General features: G+C 37.0%; 3 protein-coding genes across 3 annotated transcripts in view; 1 reads left to right on the top strand and 2 right to left on the bottom strand.

Annotated features, from left to right (window-relative positions):
• The window catches only part of LOC132099202 (NACHT, LRR and PYD domains-containing protein 3-like), a 37,902-nt gene extending 25,476 nt beyond the window's left edge, over positions 1-12,426 (bottom strand). The window contains exons 1-3 of the mRNA XM_059505654.1: positions 12,159-12,426; positions 8,323-10,144; positions 7,972-8,145 (exon numbers count right to left, since the gene is read on the bottom strand). Coding sequence (XP_059361637.1) covers positions 7,972-8,145; positions 8,323-10,144; positions 12,159-12,414 — 2,252 coding nt within the window. The 5' untranslated portion in view covers positions 12,415-12,426. The remainder of the gene's footprint in view (positions 1-7,971; positions 8,146-8,322; positions 10,145-12,158) is intronic.
• Positions 1-21,671, bottom strand: part of LOC132099196 (tripartite motif-containing protein 16-like) — a 332,267-nt gene that overhangs the window by 25,933 nt on the left and 284,663 nt on the right. The gene's annotated exons all lie outside the window — the stretch shown is intronic.
• LOC132099273 (uncharacterized) lies at positions 19,308-21,659 on the top strand. Its single transcript, XM_059505709.1, has 7 exons — positions 19,308-19,587; positions 19,688-19,827; positions 19,918-20,122; positions 20,199-20,324; positions 20,427-20,617; positions 20,703-20,844; positions 20,995-21,659. The coding sequence occupies exons 1-7, from the start codon at positions 19,308-19,310 to the stop codon at positions 21,657-21,659; spliced, it is 1,749 nt and encodes a 582-aa protein (XP_059361692.1).

Here is a 21,671-nt window from a genome sequence, read left to right as displayed (position 1 = left end):
GCCTAGAAATTTTCTTAAAAATGTTTTATTGTTATTAGTATTATTAATATTATCATTTATATTATTATTAATGTTGAAAAGAGCTGAGAATATTTTCAGTTTTTTGGGGATAAATTGAAATAATATAAATGTAACAAATAATGCTGTTATTTACATCAAGCTTTTGAATGATATAGTGTATATTGTTATTGAAACTTCAATTCACTTAACCCTCAAACCGTATTCACTTTATAGCCCTTAATCCTGTAATTGTGGACAAATGTGGGCACAGAGGACTCAGGTGTGATCCTATTTTTTATTTATTATAAATGTTATATCACTGTCTTCGATAAAGTTTTGTCTATTCATTTATGGTGCTTTTTTTATTTTTGAATTTATTTACCTCAAAAAGTACCATATTTTCTATGTAAATTATGCTTATTTTTATGTTTTACTTAAAGAAATTTTTTAACTACATTAAAATATCATTTCAATAAGTTCTTAGAGCTAAAACCTAAAGATGAAATGACTTTGCGGTCACCTGGTGTCTCATTTTGGTATTAAATTAACAAAAAACAAAAATATCAATAGCCACTAGATGGCTATAGTACTTAATGGCTGCATATATAGGCTGAACTCTATGAACCACTGTATAAAATGAATTTGACCTCTTAAGTTTTTGACTATCACAAGTTAAAATTGTAATTTAAAAAATATATATATACGTGTTAGGTGAGACTATACAAAGATGCCAAAATATGCTAAATATGACCATGCTATAAGGAAAAGACAAAGTAGTAGATCATTTGTCATTTATTTCAAACACAAATCATCTAATTTAAATAACTAATTGGTACCAAACAGGTAAGAACATACATAAACTAAATAAGTGGCAAGAACAAACAATAATAGTTATACCATGGTCTGGGTGAATACTCGATTCTGATTGGCTGCAGGGTGTCCATTAGGTAGCATATGCTACATAAACGTTTTGTTTGGAAGTAACAACAAACCTTGCAGTAGCAGTTTGATCGGACTCTGAAGGTGTCGGGAGCCAGGTGGTTGATTGGATCATACCAAAAAACATGGTCAGACATTTCTCATTCAATTCAGTTTTTATTTGAAAAAAAATAAATAAAAATAGCCCAGCTCTGTCATAGGCTCATTGCATGCATTGTGTGTGTGTGTGTGTGTGTGTGAGAGTGTGAGTGTGTGTGTGTGAGTGAGTGTGTTTGTGTGTGTGAGAGTGTGAGTGTGTTTGTGTGTGTGAGTGTGTTTGTGTGTGTGAGTGTGTGTGTGTGTGTGTGTGTGTGTGTGTGTGTGAGAGAGAGAGTGTGTGTGTGTGAGTGAGTGTGTGAGAGAGAGAGAGAGAGAGAGAGAGTGAGAGAGATAGAGAGAGGGTGATGAGCCAGGTGGATGATTGGATCATACCAAAAAACATGGTCAGACATTAGCCCAGCTCTGTCATAGGCTCATTGAATGCATTGTTTGTGTGTGTGTGTGTGTATGAGTGTTAGTTTTTGCCATGATGAGAATGTTGTACAGGATCAGCCCTTCATTTGGGTGTATGTTAGATATGCATTGTATTGGATCTATTAATTTATTTTTACAAAAAAACAAGAAGAATGCTCTAAATTACAGTTTTCCCCATTCATTTCTATGGGTGCCCATTTTTGACCCAAATACAAGATTAAGGAGTTTTTTTTTTCACCCACTTAACATTGTAGAATCGAGTCAAAAAAAATTGTGTGTGTTCAGGAGGCAAACTTAGGAAAAGGAACCAAGTCTTGTACCGCTCAGATCAAGGGAAGTATTTTTAAAAAATAAATAAAAATTATTTTGCCCACATTTGTCCAGAATACGGTTTTAGGGTTAATTATACATTTAGTCAGGAATTATAATTTGGAAAAAGTCTAACTAGTAAAATGTTTACACATTATGAGAAAGTATAAAAAGTATAACAAAAAAGCATTAAAGTATAATAAAAGAGACTTACTTATGTTTATGATCTCTGCTGAATAAAGCACTTCATTCTTTTTTCTGAGGAAATCCAAAACTCAAATCCCGAGGTAATCCTTGTCACATCTTCTCGGGGTGAATTATGTTTTATTCCTCTTAGCGCGAAGCAAACAGTAAAATAAAAAAAAACTTGAAGAACAGTCTCGCTGCTTTGTTTTTTGTATGGGCATTTACAAGCTGCATGCTTCGCATGCTGAGATGCCTTGATGAGATCGTTAATATGCAACAGGTGTGGGTGCTTAACTGGGTAGGATCCTGACAGTGCGTGGGCGTGGTCGCATTAGATTTAATGAAGGGAGACGTGAAAGATGGTCATCGCATTGTTTTCATATGTATTACGTTATCACAGAATATTTGTTTTTGGTAGCACTTCTTTAGTTGTAGACATGTCAAGCTTTCTATAGATATATCTCTAATGTCTCTAATGTTCGTTGAGTATTCACTGAGTTACAGTTTATTTTAATTACGTGTTTCTAATGCCGCGTTTCCACCGCAGGAACTTTACCCAGGAACTAGGGACTTTGGCCTGGTACTTGTGTTTCCACCGCAGGAACCAGGAACTAAAAAAAGTACAGGGTAAAAAAATGCCCCTCAGAAAGTCCCTGCTGGCGAGGTGGTACAGCGCCTATTTAAAAATGTGTTTCGCCGACCTCAGAGACGGTGAGCTCCACGCGATCAGCGAGAGCTCAGAGATCATGTATCCGCTGAGAGCAGTCTCACCTTGGCTAGACCTTCTGATATGTGCCGCTGGCTCTGATGTCTCTTTAGTGGTTAAACCTAAAATATAATTCGTTTTGGGTAAATCTAACAGGTTTTCTTTGGTCTGTATTCAATTTATCTATATGTTAAAATGAAAATAAAAGGCAAATTTATATAATATTTCGTTTCATTGTAATGGCTGTATATACACATATCCCTGAACTAAGTACATTTCTGCAGCTGTTATTATGTTTAAATGAAAAGGAAAGGTAGCAGTTGTACTTGATATCCTATTTCGTTTTATTGTAAATATAAAGAGAGGAAAATTGCAGTAGCCATGGTCAGCTGACTGAAGTTATCAAGTACGCTGCTATTTGCAGATTTACCGGACTTGCGTCGTCACAGACATCACGATCCCGATTCGAATGCACAAAGTCCGCACTACCGAGGATGAACGTCCTAAATCAGCGTTCTTTGTATTGAGAAACGCGCGCAGACCTACGTCACCAGTCTATTTGCCTAATCTTCCCGGTACTTTAGACCGCGTTGAAAACGCAAAAAGCAACAGGTCTAGGGGGAAAAAGTTCCTTGTACAAATGTTCCTTGTAATTTCGGTGGAAACGTGGCATAAATGAAGATCACCGCAGACCAAGGCTGCAGACAGTACACCATGTTTGTTATCTTTATTTTATAAAATGAGTTTTGTTGTTACTGTGTCTGTATACAAATAAAAGTAGACCCTTTACAGATTCAATTGATGTATTGCTCTTATTTGTATAATCAAAACTGAAAGTGTAATTTAAGTTCTTTTCAGCATTATCAGGAGAAAATGCCTCATCATGCGTATATGTGGGGATCGACTCCAGCTCTTGAAGATGATATAGACTGCAACATGAGTTCCTCTGACATCAGCAAGTTCACGGAAGTAGCATTAAGCTATCTAAACACGCTAACCGAAAAAGCTACAGATACAATAACTATAAGGACCTTCTCAAATCAGAAACTGTGGGTGGACAGAACAATCCGTGCTGCAGTAAACAAACGCACTGCTACATGCAGTGCCGGGCTCTCGTCAGGAAACATGAGTGAGAACAAAACATTCGACGAGCAGTAAGAGGCGCCAAACACCGATACAGGGAATGCATAGAGTCACATTTCCAGCATTAGGGTCAGCTGTGGCCTAATGGTTAGAGAGCTGGACTAGTTACCAGAAAGTCGCCGGTTCGAGTCTTGGGGCTGGCAGGAGTTGTAGGTGGGAGGGAGTGAATGAACAGCGCTCTCTTCCACCCTCTATACCCATGGCTGAAGTGCCATTGAGCCAGGCACTGGACCCCCAGTTGCTCCCCGGGCGCTGGATACATAGCTTCCCACTGCTCCCGGGTGAGTGTTCACGTTATGTTCACTTCTCACAGCTGTGTGTATGCACTTGGATGGGTTAAGCACCAATTCCGAGTATGGGTGAGCCTCTACAGCTGTGAGAGCAGAACCATTGCTTTCTGACCAGTTAAACCCTTTCTACAGCCGCTTTGAATGCAACCACAGCAACGCAAGTCTGTCAATCAGTGCATCAGGAAGCGGCAGTCAGAGCAGCGATAATTGTTTTCACCGTGTTGAAGGACGAGGTTGGGAGGGCTCTAAAGCGAGTGCACGTCAGGAAAGCAGCAGGTCCTGATGGGTTTTCTGGCCGTGTTCTGAGGACCTGTGCTAATTAGCTCATTGGTTTGTTTACAATCTATTTTTAATGATTCCCTTGCTAACTCGGTGGTTCCCACCTCCTTCAAAAAATCTGTCATCATCCCTGTGCCTAAGAACAATAACCCTTCTAGCCTGTACGACTATCGTGTGGCTGCCCTCACGTCAACAGTCATGAAGGTCTTTGAGAAACTTATAAAGAACAACATTTGCTCCTCCATCCCTGATACTTTGGACCCTCTTCAGTTTGCCTGTCGCTCCAATAGATCCACTGAAGATGCCATCTCTCACATCCTGCACTCTTATCTCATGCACATTGAGAGCAGCAATGGGAACTATGTAAGGCTGCTATTCATCGACTATAGCTCAGCTTTTAAAGCACACAAAGAACACCTATAAATAATAAGACCACATTATAAAGCCTTTTGGATGTATTTTATGAAGACTTTGTAATTGTAATATTTCAGTAAAAACACTAATAAGATGTACTAAATTATTGTGCAGATCATAAATGATGGCAAGATATGAGACTTATAATACATTATAACTATGGGAAATATAATTCGGTAACACTTTCTATGAAGCCTGTATTTATAATACATTATAAGGGTATTTTTAAGGCATTATAATGAATGCATAATACATTATAAAAAACCTTATAATATGTTGTATTATCTCATGAATATTCATAACAACACTTTTAATATATTATAATATTTACTTATTTGTGGTTATAGCTTTTAAAAATATGATGATTTATAACACAATGAACACGTTGCATCCATTTTTACAACAGATTATATTTCTCATAGTTATAATGTATTATAAGTCTCATATCTTGCCATTTTTCTGATGCTACTTTACTTAAAGCGGTCAAATACCACTTTTAAGCAGTAATAATAATAATAAAAATTATGTCAAACAGCCATAAGATCAGATATCAGATCATATGAATGTGTAATATGACACATTTGCTTTGAACAATTTGTATTGTAATATTAGTTTGTTATTTTATATTGGACAGCTGTTGATAAGTATCTCTGCAACTACATATCAACTAGCGGTAATTAGAGTATTAGTATATCTTTGCTACTGTAAATATATTCAAACACTTTGTTTTGATGGTCAACCAACAGATAAACTGACTATAAGAGTCTTTGCAAGTACATCAACTTATTCTAGCATACTAATACTCTAATGAGAGTTAGTTGGCATGTAGTTGCAAAGTTGCTTATAGTTGATTGATTAAGGGGACCATCAAAATAAAATGTAACCATATAAAACATTGCATTTTTGTCAGTTGAAGTATTAAGCTCACATCAATTAATAAACATAAGCTCCACAGGAAACACTCAAATAACACTCAACATCTAACCACTCACAAGCTGTAATAAGATACTGTGCAGATCTTAAATAAACAATGTCAAGGTATGATATAGTCCATTATACTGTAAATTAAGTAGATTTAATAGGAATTAAATGTGTGTTAAAAATAATCATACTCTTAAACTTATAATCACATATAAGTATTATGATGTATTATAATTGTTGTTATGATTATACATGAATTGATATAACATATTATACATTTTTTATAATGCATTATGCATTCATTATAATGCCTTAAGAATACCCTTATTATGTATTATAAATATGGGCTTCATAGAAAGTGTTACCTATAATGCATTGTAACTTAAGTGGATGCAACATGTTCACTGTGTGTCATAAATCATCATATTCTTAAAAGCTATGACCACAATTAAGTATTATAATACATTAAAACTGTTCTTATGATTATTTATGAGATGGTAGAACATAATAATGCATTATTCATTAATTATAATGCCTTATGAATACCCTTATAATTTTTTCTAAATACGGGCTACAGAGAAATTGTTACCGCTTTTTTTTTTGCGTAGCACCTTTTCTTTGCAATAGCTACAACAATCAAACAAAACTAATAATTTGCAATAAAAAAAATATATATTACTGTATACGTATTACTGGAAGTCGTGGCCTAAGAGAGTCTGACTTGCAATCGAAAGGTTGTGAGTTCGAGTCTCGGGCCGGCAGGAATTGTGGGTGGGGGGAGTGCATGTACAGTGATCTCTCTACCCTCAATACCACGACTTAGGTGCCCTTGAGCAAGGCACCGAACCCCCAACTGCTCCCCGGGCACCGCAGCATAAAAGGCAGCCGAATGCTCCAGGTGTGTGTTCACTGCTCTGTGTGTGTGCACTTCGGCTGAATGTCACGTCACTCACTTTTACTTATTATAAGTGTTATCGATGTATCATTAAAAAGTTAAATAAATAAGCACAAATCTCAGAGCATGTCACAGTATTTCCAAAGAAGAAGATGAGAGGCCCGAAAAATGCCTCATGGTCCACTCCTGTTCCTAACTCATCTGTGCATTTGTGCTCAACACTGCAGCAAATGGTTCATGAATCAAACTGACCCAGTTCAACTCACTGATTCAATGACTACGTTTACATGCACACTTCTTGGTTCAATCGGACTGAATTCATTATGATTGATGAATCTGATAGTAGTGTTTACGTGTATGGAATAGTTTTTTTGACATGCGCACACTGCTCAAATAGTGAAAGTGAAATTGAAAATTAAAAGTGAAAGTGACATAGATAATATAGAGTTTCTCAATGTTTGCACATAATAACCACTCTCCTAAATTTATTTATTTGTTTTTAACAGCAGAATTAATATTTACTTGTTTATGGATAAATATACATATAAACCGCTGTGCTGTGCAGCTCACATTTATCATGGAAACAAATAAAAAATAAAAAGCCCCTCCCCGCACCCAAAATGGGTTGCCTGTGGATGAGCATCCAAATCAAAGTTGTCCTGCTCCACTACACAAACCGAGTGAAAGGAGAGTTTTATAATGAAAGGACACGCATTTATACAACTCTTTATTCAAAAAGAAGAGCCGCTCTTTCCGTGTGTCATATTTACAGTAATTAGCCTACATTATTTCTTGCATAATTGCACATGCGTAGTTCTTTCAGTTTTGTGGTTCAAGCCGATCAAGTTTTTACATGCACACTCAATCGTATTAGAAATGGAATAAACCACCCCCTTCAATCCAATCAAAATTTCATTTAGATCGTGCTAAATCTGATTGATTAAGGTGTTTATATAAATGTTTTTCAATCCGATTGAGCCATCAATCCGATTACAAATGGATTATTTGGGTGCATGTAAACGTAGCCACTGATACAGTCACAGCGGTTCTCCAGTTATCAACACACTAAATCTGTCCTACTGAAATGAGGCAAGAACTGAGAGTAATTTGATACTCTGAGTAAAGGAGTTAACTGATGAAGTGAAAATAAATCTATTTTAATCAAATTCATAAGATAAGGGAACATTTTTTAATGTTCAAAGAAGTCATTAAGAAATGTAGGTATTATTTCATTCTCATAATCATAATTGTGTTCTTGGAGAAAATGCCACTGACACAATCGTACTACAGTATAGACTGGAAATATCTGCTAACTACACTGAAGAAACGCCTATTCTTCCACATATTTGAACCTAGTGATTCAGTGAATGTCAAACCTCAGTATGTTCAGTTGACAGTTTGAACTCTTCAGTCCCTCAGAAAGCAGCTTCACTCCTGAATCCTGCAGCTGATTGTTACTCAGGTCCAGCTCCGTCAGATGAGAGTTTGACGATTGTAGAGCAGAAGACACAGTATTGCAGCATGTTACATTAAGATCACAGCCGTCAAATCTGACAAAACAGAATATTTAACCAGTTTATTTTCTGATTTTCAGTGTTACTGCAATAATTTATTATACCCTTCATAATCTAGACTGTGAAAATATTTCACATAGTATTTTAACATTTAATTGTTTAGTGATGTAAGACAAAAGATTTAATTAAAAAGCAGTAAGTGAAATTACTCACAGGGCTTTTCTGCAGCATCTCACAGCTGGGATGAGTCTCTTGTAGTTTGAAGGTGACGTGTACCTCTTTGGACTGAACTCATCCAGCACCTTCTCTGACATCAGCAGTATGTAGGTCAACACTGTGCACATTGAAGATGAGAGGTCTCTTCCTGGATGTTCATCTGAACTGATGTAACTCTGGATTTCCTCATATAATGAATTATCTTTCAGCTCAAGTAAGCAGTAGAATAGGTTGACTGAAGTTTCATCTGAGATGTCCTGTTTCAGTAATTCTTTAATGTATTCAGTTGTTTGTCTAATGCTCTCACTGGTGTCTCTAGTGTGTGTGATCAGATCTTTGAGCAGGTTCTGACTGGATTCCAGTGAAATTCCCATCAGAAACCTCAGGAACAGGTCCAGATGTCCTCTCTTACTCTGCATTGCTTTATCAGTGGCCCACTTTGTTAAGTCATGAAATTTGAAATTTCTTGAGAAGAACGGAAGCTTTTGCCAGGCTGTATTTTGTGAATCTTCAAAGAAAAACTGAAGCTCTTGTCTGTTCTTGTTCAGGTAGCAGATGAACACATGCACTGCAGCAAGAAACTCCTGAACACTCAGATGCACAAAGCAGAAAACCTTTGTCTTATAAAGTCCATCTTCCATCTTAAAAATCTCAGCGATCATTCCTGTGAACTCAGTGTCTTTACTCACATCAATACCACATTCTTTCAGATCCTTCTCATAGAACACAATGTTTTCCTTCTTCAGCTGTTCAAATGCTAGCTTGGCTAACTTCAAAATCAGCTCTCTATTTATTTTTAAGTGCTCTGAATGTTCTCTTTCTTGTTCATCATACTTCTGATTCTTCATGTCCATCTGTATCCGCAGGAAGTGAATATACATTTCAGTGAGTGTTGTGCTTATGTTCTCTGTATTGTTCTTGATGAGAATATCCTGAAGTACTGTGGCTGTGATCCAGCAGAACACAGGAATGTGGCACATGATGTAGAGACTACGAGATGTCTTAATGTGTGAGATGATTCTGGAGGCTTGAGTCTCATCTGTGATTCTCTTTTTGAAGTACTCCTCCTTTTGTTGGTCAGTGAATCCTCGCACCTCTGTGAACAAACCCACATACCGACGAGGGATCTGATTGGCTGCTGCTGGTCGTGAGGTCACCCAGACAAGAGCTGATGGAAGCAGCTTACCTTTGACCAGACTTGTAAACAGCACATCTGTAGATGCTCTTTCCTCAACAGTGTCCAGTGTGTCGCTTTTAAAGTTCAACGGCAGTCGACTCTCATCAAGTCCATCAAATATAAACGTTAGTTTACATTCCTTATATAACTTTGATTTCTCCAGGTCCTTCAATTCAGGATAAAATTTCAGCAGAAACTCATGGAGACTGATCTCTTTATCTTTAATAACGTTGATCTCTCTGAATGGAAGCAGGAACACACAGTCTATATCCTGATTGGTGTTTCCTTCTGCCCAGTCCAGGATGAACTTGTGCACAGAGACAGTTTTTCCGATGCCAGCAACTCCCTTGGTCAGCACAATCTTCTCCTCTTTATTTTTCCTCAGTTCAGTAAATATATCATTGCATTTGAATTGTTTGTCCTGTGTTTTTCTGTTCTTGAAAGCTTCATCAATCTTCATAATCTCATGTTCATGATTGACATCTTCCATATCTCCCTCTGTAATGAACAGCTCTGTGTAAACAGTCTCGAGATCTGTGTCAATGTCTTTGTTGCCCTCAAAAATACACTTTGCATTCTTCTTCATGTTGGTTTTGTGAATTTGCAAGCATTTCTGCAGCATTAAATCCTCCGTAAAAAAGGCTGAAGATAGTGAATAAAAATATGATGAAAAAGCAAAAAACATTTGTCAACGTTATAATAAAAACACAATTGAACATAATGCAGAACTGAGGCTTTAGTGAATTTCATTAAGCCTCAAAGAATTTTTCAGATGCTTTAATTTGTAAACTCCAGAAAGCATTAATTTGGAAAATCTTTCCAACGATGAATTTGAATTTATTTTTAAATTATTACCAAACCCCAACAGTATATAAACTAAAAAAATACTTTAATAATCTAATGCTAATGTGATTTATAAACTAAACTTTGTGCAGGATCTAGAATTAAAGGGTTAGTTCACCCAAAAATTAAACTTCTATCATTAATTACTCACACTCAAGTAGTTTCAAACCAGCAAGACCTTGGTTTATCTTGTTCTATTTCTCACAACTTGTGTTTGATGAAATCTGGAGCTGTCTGACCCTGCATAGACAGCAATACAACTTAAATGTTCCCAAGTCCAGAAACATAGCAAGGAGATCTGTAAAATAATCCGATATGCTATTTCCATTCAGATCAAATTACAACAACGTTGGAAACTAGTCCGGCGTGACACAGCTGACACTGAACAGCGTATATCCAGCAGATATTCTCCAAAATGGTACCAGGGTGATGCGGAAAGACAAATTAGGTTGAATAAAGTATTTTTTTTCTCTTGTGCACAAAAAATATTCTCGTAGCTTTGCATTATTGCGGATGAACCACTGATGTCACATGGAATAATTCACAGATCTCCTTGCTATGTTTCTGGACTTGGGAACTAGGGATGTTAATTTTAACCTGTTGACCGACTGTTAACAATTTTGACCGATTAATACAATCAGTTAAACTATTTAAAAAGTCATTTATTTATTTATTTTCAGTAATTTATCAAAATATTTAAAAAGTTTTGATGCATGGTTAAAATATGCTCCGCGTAGTATACACAATGTATTTGAATGCCGAATTATTATTTATTATGTACTTCACTCGTGTTCCAATATAATAACATCACAGCGGTACGGTGATAACCCTTAATGGTACAGATTTTATACTACATATTTAAACTGAGCAGTGTGTTTTTTCATATATTTGACTGACTATTTCATTATGATGATGAACAGGCTGCATTGTCAAGGTAGCAAACTTTACTTTGTGCGCGCATGCGGCGCCAGCACAATCACTTGAATTTTTTCCTTCAAACAGTGGAAGCAACTCTTTTCCATCATAAACAGTGGTAGCAATTAACCAGTTTGCCTTTATTTGTGTATATTCACAATAAAAACTAAAATTTGTTCATAAAATTAGCCTAAAGAAAAATGGGATGCCATTTTCTGCTGTCTGGTTTCCCTTCGCACAGCACAAAAATTAATCGAAACTGTTTTTTGTTCATTTTCTTAGTTTATTATTTACATAAAAATATATTTCTTGTAAAGGCCTATATATATATATATATATATATATATAGGTTAGATTTATTATGTTTTTTGACACTGGCAGAAGCGCTGCAGGTGCAGGTTTTGTTATGAACTATGTATTATGTGTATCCTCATGTTCTGTTGTTTGCTCCTTTTTGCCATGTAAAATGAATTCCCGGGAAACAAATGTTAGAATTTTTAATGGATCACAAACACTTGTCCTTTCTAATTTAATTAAATTTTAATTTAAAATAATTTTGTCAGTTAAAGAGCGTTGGTTGTCGGTTAGGAAAAATAACTGAAATGAACATCCCTATAGGGAACATTTCAGTTGTTTTGCTTTGTGTACCGAAGATGAACAAAGTTCTTACAGGTTTGAAACAACATAAGGGTGAGTAATTAATGACAAAATTTTTTGGATGAACTAACCCTTTAAACCAACACATGATTTTACTGTTGCAGCATTTATTTCTGCATTTATTTCAGTTTTCAGATCAAATCCAGTCTGAGTTGATGATTTTGACTTGAAAAGAGAAAAAATATATTTTTTTCTTTTTTTATATTACAGGTTTGATATTACAATATTATTTCTTTATTACCTTCCTTGTGTTTGTTCTCTAACTGTTCAGCAAGATTGTTCTGGTTAATCTTTTTCAGGATATCAAGTGTGATCTTCACAGCTCTTTCTGATCCAAAACGATCCAGCATCTGATTCACTGTGTCTGTTGCCTCAGCCTTCTCCAATACAGAAGCAGGAATAGGTCCATGTTCTCTTAAGAAGCTCTTAAATCTCTTGAAATGGTCTTTTTCCAGGTCATCCAGTGTGTCATAAAGCAGTCGTTTAATGGAAGCCATCTTTCTTCACTGACTGCTGTTAGATATGAAGAAAATGCTTTACAATACAGTAGGTCCACTCTTACTGGGCACTCTTACTTTTTCACATAAGTTTCATAAAATTATAACCACCAACCTCAGGAGATCATTATTAGTTTGAGTGTTATTTCCTCCAAACCATATGAAAATTCACTATTTGAATGATTGTTAATTTCCTTCTGTTAAATCCATAAAACAGAGATATTATTAATTTGGCCATAACATCTAAACATAAGAAGTAGTAGTTTTAATTTTATATGTATAGCACCTTTCCATAGCTCAAGGTCACTTTACATTTTAAACTTACAGGGAAAAAACATGAAAGACATTAGCATACAATTTGCATCTAGAAGGCTATATTTTTATTTCTACAAGGATGTCCTGCATAAAAAGCCAGAAATAATGTGGCTCTCTGGATAATTGATGATACCTAGAATGTAAAAGTCCACATTATATTTGTTTATTTAGCAGATGCTTTGATCCAAAAAGGATCAACACAAGCTTTTGAATCTGTTGACTCCGCCACTCTGCAGTAAATCAGGCCGGGAATTTGACTCCACCCCAGGCCACCTCTGTTGCTGCAGTTACCACCACCCAATTCACGTGTCCACCAGACTGATAAACTCTTTGGCTCTTTCAGTTGTTAGAATTGGGTTATACTTAAAAAATAAATCAAAATCCTTAGACTGTGGACGGGCAAAATAATCAAATGGACTATCAAAGCATTTACTGTCTCTATCATCTTTCCCTGAATCCCCCTCTCTTTCACTCTGCACATTGAGTTTCTCTGCAATATGAAATAAGCACTTTCAATAATCTATATTAATTTTGCAGCCTTCAGTTGTGTGTCCCCATGATCACAGTCCTACTACTGATGATCTTATAAATCATAAAAGCACATATTTTTCTAAGAGTATAGCCAGCATGTTTAGTTTTGCTTATAGCTTAAACTTTACCTGAAGGTTCATGCTCTGACTCAAAAGCTGAACTGTGCACTAGCACTAGTGATACTGTTGCTTAGGGTTGCCACCTTCAATACAAAAAAATAAGGGACGCCTGGGGGGGACACACACCTCGGGCCATGATGACCACAGGTCCGATGACGTGCCAGTGGTGGTAAATCACAGCTTAAAACATGTTTTCATAAAAATATTTGTCATTGTTTGCAGACAGTAACACCATCCAAACAGTGAAACCACATAATAAATAACCAATCTATAAACATTTCTAAATTCATGTAAAACAAATCTATTTTATGTAGTCTATTGTTAATTCTACAGTAGCCTAATGCAATCATTTAAATTAGTTAAGTTGTTTATTTGCTTCACTTAGGCACTATATTTTTTATTATTAAATATATCTATCTTATCTCTTATTAAAATAATGCTTATGTGTCTGAGGGTAAACCTTAACCAAAATAAACAAATCGCTAACACTTTTAAATAAGGTTCATTAGTTAACTACATTAATTAACATTAACTAATAATGAACTGCACTTATACAGCAATTGTTAATCTTTGTTCATGTTAATTTCCACATTTTATAATTCTTTATTTAAATCTTGTTAATATTAGTTAATGCACTTAACTAAACATAAACAAACAATGAACAGCTTTATTTCTATTAACTAACATTAACAAAGACTAATAAATACTGTAACAAATGTATTTCTTACTCGTTAGTTCATGTTAGTTAATACACTAATGTTTAATAAATGAACCTTATTATAAAGTGTAAGAATGTTGTTCTCCCGAGGCATGCTGTCGCACATCTGACAAGCCAATTGTGCTTGATACTCATTACCGCTGACACTTTCCAGCCAAGTAATCGATTCCTCCCACTCTTGTCGTTACTTTTAAGTTCGTATTCGTTTCAGCGCTGGACGAGGGGGGGGGGGGGGGGGGGGGTTGTATCTGGAGCAGCCTTCTCCATTCTTTCAAATTGACTCTCTGCCAAGAGACCCGCCCTCCTCGGACTCTGATTGGCTGTGAACCTGAAACAAACCAATCAATCCAACGATAGCAGCGAGCATTAACCAATCAGGTGCAGAATAGGACGAGTCTTCACAGAAGATTTGTATGAGATGCTGCAATGTGACAACACCGAAAATACAGGACAAACCCCGTCCCGAATTGATTCAAAACGGGACGCGCTATTTTATTCTCAAATACGGTTTATTCCGTATTTTAAGGGATGGGTGGCAACCCTACTGTTGCTTCCTTCGTCACCTTCAAAATAAATAAATAAACATTGTACACTTGGCTACATATTGTAGGCTAGAAAGGGAAAATCGAAATTTCTGGTCAAATTTGGCAATAAAAAAAAATGTATCCCCATATGTAAAAAGTGTGCTAGTTTGTCATTAAGATGCTCTTTTAAAACGTCTATCATTACATATATTTGTTATATTTCTTTTTTAGAATAGATTTTATCTATTGCAAGTCACTTTGGATGAAAGCGTCCATCGGCCAAATGATTACGTAAATATTATGGGTGGAACAGTTCAGCTTTTTCAAGGTTCGGTATGTTTCACGGGTTTAGAGTCACGGTTTCGGTACTGTTGTATGTGTTATGTTTATAGAAAAACTATATTTTCAAAAATATACATTTTATCATACTATTAAGAATATTCTTACTACAAGCAACCAGCACAAATAAATACAATAGAGTAAAGATACAAATAAAATAAACTAACTTTCATGGTGTTTTAGGGAGGTCTAGCATTAGTTTTTAGTTACAGAAATGGAATAAAGTAATCAAAGATAAACAGCGAAGTTGCTGTTCGATTAATATAAAGACTGTCACTTTAAAAGAACGCACTGATCCAGTGTTCGTATTCGTATTGAACAAGATGGTTTGTCCACAGACTTTTTTTTTTTTCTTTTTCCTCATCGCTGTTGTTGTAATGTCTGGGAACCCAAAATGCTAAACCATCAACAGAAACATATATTAGCTGGACCCTGTTTGTTTTAAGTGGTATTTATAATAAGCTATATTACAGATACTTTGTCAGATTTAAGCTGAACAGCACTCCCTGCGCATGCCGAGCGATGTGTGGAGAACCGAACGGTTCGGTTTTTTCAATGAACCGTCCCATCCATAGTAAATATATTGTTAATGTAATTCTGACCGACCTGCTCCCTTACTGGTGAACATGGCTGGGATTTTGCAGCAATTTGCTGTGTACGTTCCCCCTCTGCTCCTCCTTTGCGTTTACGCTCCATTTTTTGCACAGATAAAGCCAATTAGGCAGTGCTTCGCTGATGTTGGTGTCATGTGGTGTTGTCATTTCACTCCGCGATAGCCTGATTCGTGAATTCATAGGTGCGACAATTAATTAGCAGTTGCATTACAGCCTATTGCACGTCAGGCTGATTGACTGCACAGCCACAGCCGGCAGGCCAGAATGACACCATCAGGACACCGGGAAATCCACCCCTGTATATATATATTTGCAAATAGTTTAAAATTATTACTTCCCAACTAGATTTAAACCTAGCTTTACACCTTCAACATTCTATTTTTAAAAAAATGTAATTTATAAAAAATAAATTGGTCCCCCCCCAATGTTCAAAACATAGTTACATTCTGTAATGGACAGCTTTAGTTTTATAGCCTTCATCTGTCAGTTTAAATGGCTTTCAAGCATAAGAAATTAATGAAACTAAGCATGTTTGCTCAAAATGATGACTTCTCCAAATGTTAAAACAAGGTTCATGCAGGTTCTTGAGTTTTAATGTAGTGTTTTCAAGGTCTGGATAAAGTCAAGTCTAGTTGCTTTTTGGTGGTCCGCCAGGGCCAGAAAGGCCTTCTCTGCTGGCCTAAACATTATCAGAATCATTAACTAACACTCGTATATATTTTTCCATTAATGTATATTAAATTAATACCAATAGTTTATTCTATTAATTTAATAGATTTTCTCTTAGTTGTACTGTTTTCAGTAGTATATGTTTATTTTAGGGCTTTTATCCAATCATATTTCAGCAATCACGTGTTACCAGGGTCAAAGAAATCTGCCTTGAAGTCTTCAGAATCACATTGTGACATTACGGTCCCACATATGGGATTCTTATGTCCGTGCCCTTGGGAGTATGGTTCCATATATGGGATTTAGAACGTTCGCTGATGTTATGAAGGAGAGTGGAACGATGGGAAATTTCGTTTTCATCATCCAGAGATTTCTGAATCATGTTCACGAATGTAACCGTTAGGTGCATATGGAAGATTGGAGGTGATTGTAAACTTCTTAGAATTGGCAGAAGTCTGCCTGAGGAAAAACAGGCTTTACATACCGTGGACTTTAACACATATAAGATCAACTAAGGCCTCTACATATAGAACCCAGCCCTTTACCGGTTCTCGCAGACTCATAAAGTGAGGGCCTGGCACATCTGGCTCCCGAGGGGATGGAGGAGCTCAGCAGGATCTATTGTATGGAGTCTCTGGAGCAGTTTAAGCAGTGCTTCTACCCATATGAGGTAAGAACACAGGAGGATACCGGCTGCACACTAAGACTGAGTAGTATGAAGCTGCAGACTCGGAGCCTGCTGCATCTACAGTCCCGCACCCAGAGTCCCGCATTCTCAGACCCCTCGTTTTTCGAGACAGCGCCACCTATCAAATTGGATCGGATAAACACATGGATAAACACGTGAAGAACCGAAACACGGTGAGTATCGTCAATTTTATTCAATGATTTCTTTTTTAATCAAACTGCTTTATAGCTCATCGATACACCAACATATGAACAGTCTATTTAATATTTGTAATGATAGTTTGTAACAAAGTTTGAGCCGTTAATGTATGTTTTTTTGCCTTTTTTCCCCGAAAATATTTTGATAGCTAACGTTAGCCTTTAACCTTGGACTTTTTGTAGACAAGCCATTGTAAAAAATTTAGTTGACATTAAAGTAGACCAATTAAATACATTAAGTGTGTTAATATCAAAGAATGTCGTCATTAATTATTTAATCAGATTTATCTTTTTTTAATTATCGGAACTTTTCTCCTAAAACTATAAATTGAATTAATTAATGCTAGAGTAATTATTTTACTTTATATAATTAATGTAGACTACTTAAATTAGTTCTTAAACGTAAGTATTAAAATGGATCAATATTAATTTTACTGTGATATGAAGTTGTTGCCAGCCATTTACAACTCATAGGCTACAGTTGCCTAATAATCAAATTTGCTATGCCTTCACTATGTATTAACCAGGTTAATATGGTATTAACATGTGAGTTAGAATGTGTCATTTGGCCTTTTTTGGGGGTTCCTTGTTTTAATTTGTTTTGACTGAAATTTGACTGTATGGGCTCTGTGGGGTGGTCTTAAATTTTGAATTTGAGTTTGACTCTCTTTTTTTTTGAAGATGGATATAACAATTCAAACGGGGAATTCACTTCCAGAAATACAGAAATGTAATAAATGCTGCAGTGATTTTCACTGCCCATTCTGCGTCCCGATATATTTCCAACCGACAAAGTTGTCCAAAGTTCAGAAACATATTAAGGGACACTTCAACAGAGCAGTGCAACATGAAGGTAAACATCTTTTTTTTTTTTTTTTGCTTTTTGAAAGATCATAAGACTGTGTGTGACTGTTGTATTCCAGGGTACACCATACATCGATGCGGTCGCCCCTGCCGAACCCAGCAACATAACCATTGCTTGTACTGTCAGTCCACAATTTTAAGAAAGCCAGATTTTATCACACATTTAGGATCCTGCAAACACAAGCATGTTAAGAGAGCAAGTGCCACTGATGCCTGTAACAGCACACCCACTGCTGTGGCAACTGGTGTTGCACAAGCTACTGCCATTGCTGTTCCAGCTACCACAGCCATCGCTGCCACCTCTGTGCCATCTATCATTGTGCCACCTACTGTTATGCCACCCTCTGCTGCCATCTCTGTGCCGCCCAGCACTGTGGCTCCCATCTCTGTGCCTCCCACTGCTGCGCCATCCACCACAGCCATTGCTGCCACCTCTGTGCCATCTATGATTGTGCCACCTACTGTTATGCCGCCCTCTGCTGCCATCTCTGTGCCTCCCACTGCTGCGCCATCCACCACAGCCATCGCTGCCACCTCTGTGCCAACCACCGCTGCCATTGTCAGGCCAGTCACAAAACTGGCATCCGTGTGGGTCCAAAAGTATTGCAGAAATGCCCCAAATGTAATTTGACATTTTACAAAATTTTTTTAAAAAGGCACATTGAACGAAGACACACAGCAAAATTGATGGACATTTCATCCTCATCCCATCTCAAAAGTGAATGCATAGATCCCCAGAATGGACTGTATGCAGTCCACAAAAGTATTCATGGGGCTTCTACTCCACTCCATGTTCAAATTAAAATATGGGGGGAACAACATCATGTTTCTTGTGAATTTAGTGAGTGCCAAGCTAATATGGAGAAGTGGACTGCAGTCATACCAGTGTGTACATCTCCGGTCAGTTTCATACTGCAAAACCTTTTTAACCTCACCCTCACTCAGAGAAGATAGTCTTAAAGAAATGGTGAAAAGCAAATGGTTTGGGAAGGACAAAATTAAACTGTGTGTTGATCGTCAAACCCTAGCCAAAGAAAATAATGCACCACTTTCAGTTCTGTCAAAGATTGGAGCCCCTCCATCTAAAAAATTTATATCGGTTCATGAGCCAACTATTTCATATTACAGCAGACTAGGCAGAGTCATGGTGTCTTATGATACAAAAAAAAATTCATGGCACTGTCCTTGTGCAAAAACACAGAGATCATGCACGCATAAATACATCGCAAAATGGCACTTATTCCAAACCAATGCAGAACTCTTTCGGAAGGTCCGGAGCACTGAAAGGAGCGGTGAGGAGTTTCAGGTGACAGCAATGGAGGAAAGTGATGGAACTCATATGGGTGAAAAAAACACCTACCCACCAAAGGATGCTCCAGCAATACAAGGCATGGTACAATACATCTTAATGAACAAAAAGATACCTTCTACTATTCCCAACCATTTGAGACTTTCTTCAGTGGATAAGGAATTTCCACGACACCTAATTCCTGAGGAGACATTGTGCTACCACTGTCCAAACCGCATGGTCCTCAGTGACCCGATCTGTATTACTCAAAAGGCTAAAATTCTTACAACCTCAGGAATTGTCCAAGGTGGATTATTATTTATTTTTATGGTTGTGATTTTGTACTTCTGATAATGTTGTGTTTTGAACTGAGCCACTCCTTTTTTTTACACCTTTTGTGTCTGCAGATATTTCTACATACTACAAATACTGTCCTCAGTGTGGAGCACTGTACCGGTACCAAGAGTGGAGTGAAGGTCTACATAATTTCAATGACCATGTCCTTCTTGATCTACCTCTCTGCCTCACTATTAGAAACCTGTTGCAGGTGATGCGTATATTTTTTCTTTATTCTTTAAAGTTGTTTTTATTATTTTAATGAATAGCAGTAATTAAGAGTGCCATTTCTATATCATAGGTCCACACTGCAGTCAGCAGAATAGTTGAGTATTTGGAGTTAACTACAGGTGTCCAGTTCCCCTCAGCCGATACAGTTTTGCATGGTTATCTTCATTTTGAAGCTCTAACAGACCATGAATATCAGTATTCTTGTGTGACCTGTGGTGACCATCCGCCTGTGGTCATAATGGACCTTCACAAGAAGGCATCTTTTCATCTGTCAGGTAAAAAACCCTTTTAGTTTATGGATTGCACAAAGGTAGACCATGGTTTATTAACATTTTCCTTCATTTCCTTTAGTGAGTGACCTTGCACAACCTCCAGAAGATTTTAATGGAGATGTGGATTCAGAACAGTTTTGGAAGGTACTGACAGAGGAAAGAATTGCCCGTGGATTTGTTTTAAGTAAGAAAGCAAATCCACCAGCAATTATTAAATGTTACACCTATGTAGATTTGTATTTAATAAGATAAGACAAAAGGTAAAATGCTGATTTCTATGATATACTGACATGTTTTGTTTCCCAAAGGTCAAAAAACAATCCATTCAGTGTTCCTCCAAGTTTTCACTTTTGGGCACCCTGGATAGGGAGAAATACACGCCGCTCAGACTGTGTTCTTAACACAGAATTTGAGAAGATCCGTCCAGCAAAAGCAGCAGAGGTCTCTGAGATAACTGTCTCAGAGGATCGTCTGAGAGATGAGCTCTGCAAACAGAAGGTAAAATCTCTATTCAATGTTGTCATAATTTTATGTTGTCCTATTAAGGGTTAAGGGATTCACTGACACACATTTTCTTTAATAGGTGCAGGTGATTAGAAATTTATGCAGAGAGTGTGGTTTGGATGCCACTGGATCTCGAACTGACCTCCTTTTAAGACTTTCGCAAGAAATGAAGTCACGTGAGGCATATGACAAAGTTTTTGAGAAAATTTGGGCTGCCTCAGGTAAACCTCAATATTGCAAATGAGAACAGTAATAGCAGTAACTCTAAAATATACAATGTGTCATTGATAACATGATTAGGTCTTGCATGAAGTATACAAAGGATTACAGTTTCTAAAAATCTGCTTTTCTTTTATGTATTTGCGTTTTAGGTGGTTGGGCCGTGATTATGTGTCCGTGTGGCATTGTCTACAGTTTGAAATGCAACATCCGAGCAGAGAGCCCGCGTGATTTTGCGGACATGCTTCTTTCATGGAAGCATATGCCGAACATTGTCATCTACGACTTTGCACATGGACTGTCAACCCACACTAACCTAAGACAACCACAAACAATATCCTTCAGACCATTTGAAGGGAGGTTAATGGACCCAACAGCAGAAAACATTGCGAAAGCCAAAGCTGGAAACGTAAAGGTGTCACTACCCTGGCTGACATGCAAAAAGGAAAATCCTGACCCTGATGGCCACCCTATAACTGGTTCAGCAGAACATTATGTTCTGTATGACCGGTTCCATGAGGACAACACAAAGGACGCTCGAGATTCACTGCGGAAGCTTCGCCTGGTCCCGCAACTGGCTGGAAAAGTTAACAGCCAAGTCGTGGAACAGTTATTTGCAAAACTAAAAAAAAACAACTACTTCCTAAACATGGCTTTGTCGTCGACTCATGTGTTTCTCATGCGAAACATAATTCACCATTACAATATTCGCAAAAATGAAGAACGACTTAAGCACATGAAAAAGGAGTTTCAGACAAACATTCTAATGAATGTCCACAGCCAGGCTGTTTTGGGTAATTTTTCACTGTACTTGTGAACTTTTGTTATG

This window comes from Carassius carassius, chromosome 22 (assembly GCF_963082965.1).
Source record: "Carassius carassius chromosome 22, fCarCar2.1, whole genome shotgun sequence".
Taxonomy (NCBI): domain Eukaryota; kingdom Metazoa; phylum Chordata; class Actinopteri; order Cypriniformes; family Cyprinidae; genus Carassius; species Carassius carassius.
The sequence above is the reverse complement of the archived record's forward strand: the minus strand, read 5'-3'. Positions and strand labels throughout refer to the sequence as shown.

Bases quoted from the DNA above. Each gene is read 5' to 3' on its own strand.
- LOC132099273 (XM_059505709.1), top strand. From the start codon at position 19,308: ATGGAGGAAAGTGATGGAACTCATATGGGTGAAAAAAACACCTACCCA. The intron at 19,588-19,687 runs GTGGATTATTAT...TTGTGTCTGCAG, and splicing joins AACCTCAGGAATTGTCCAAG to ATATTTCTACATACTACAAA. The intron at 19,828-19,917 runs GTGATGCGTATA...TCTATATCATAG, and splicing joins CTATTAGAAACCTGTTGCAG to GTCCACACTGCAGTCAGCAG.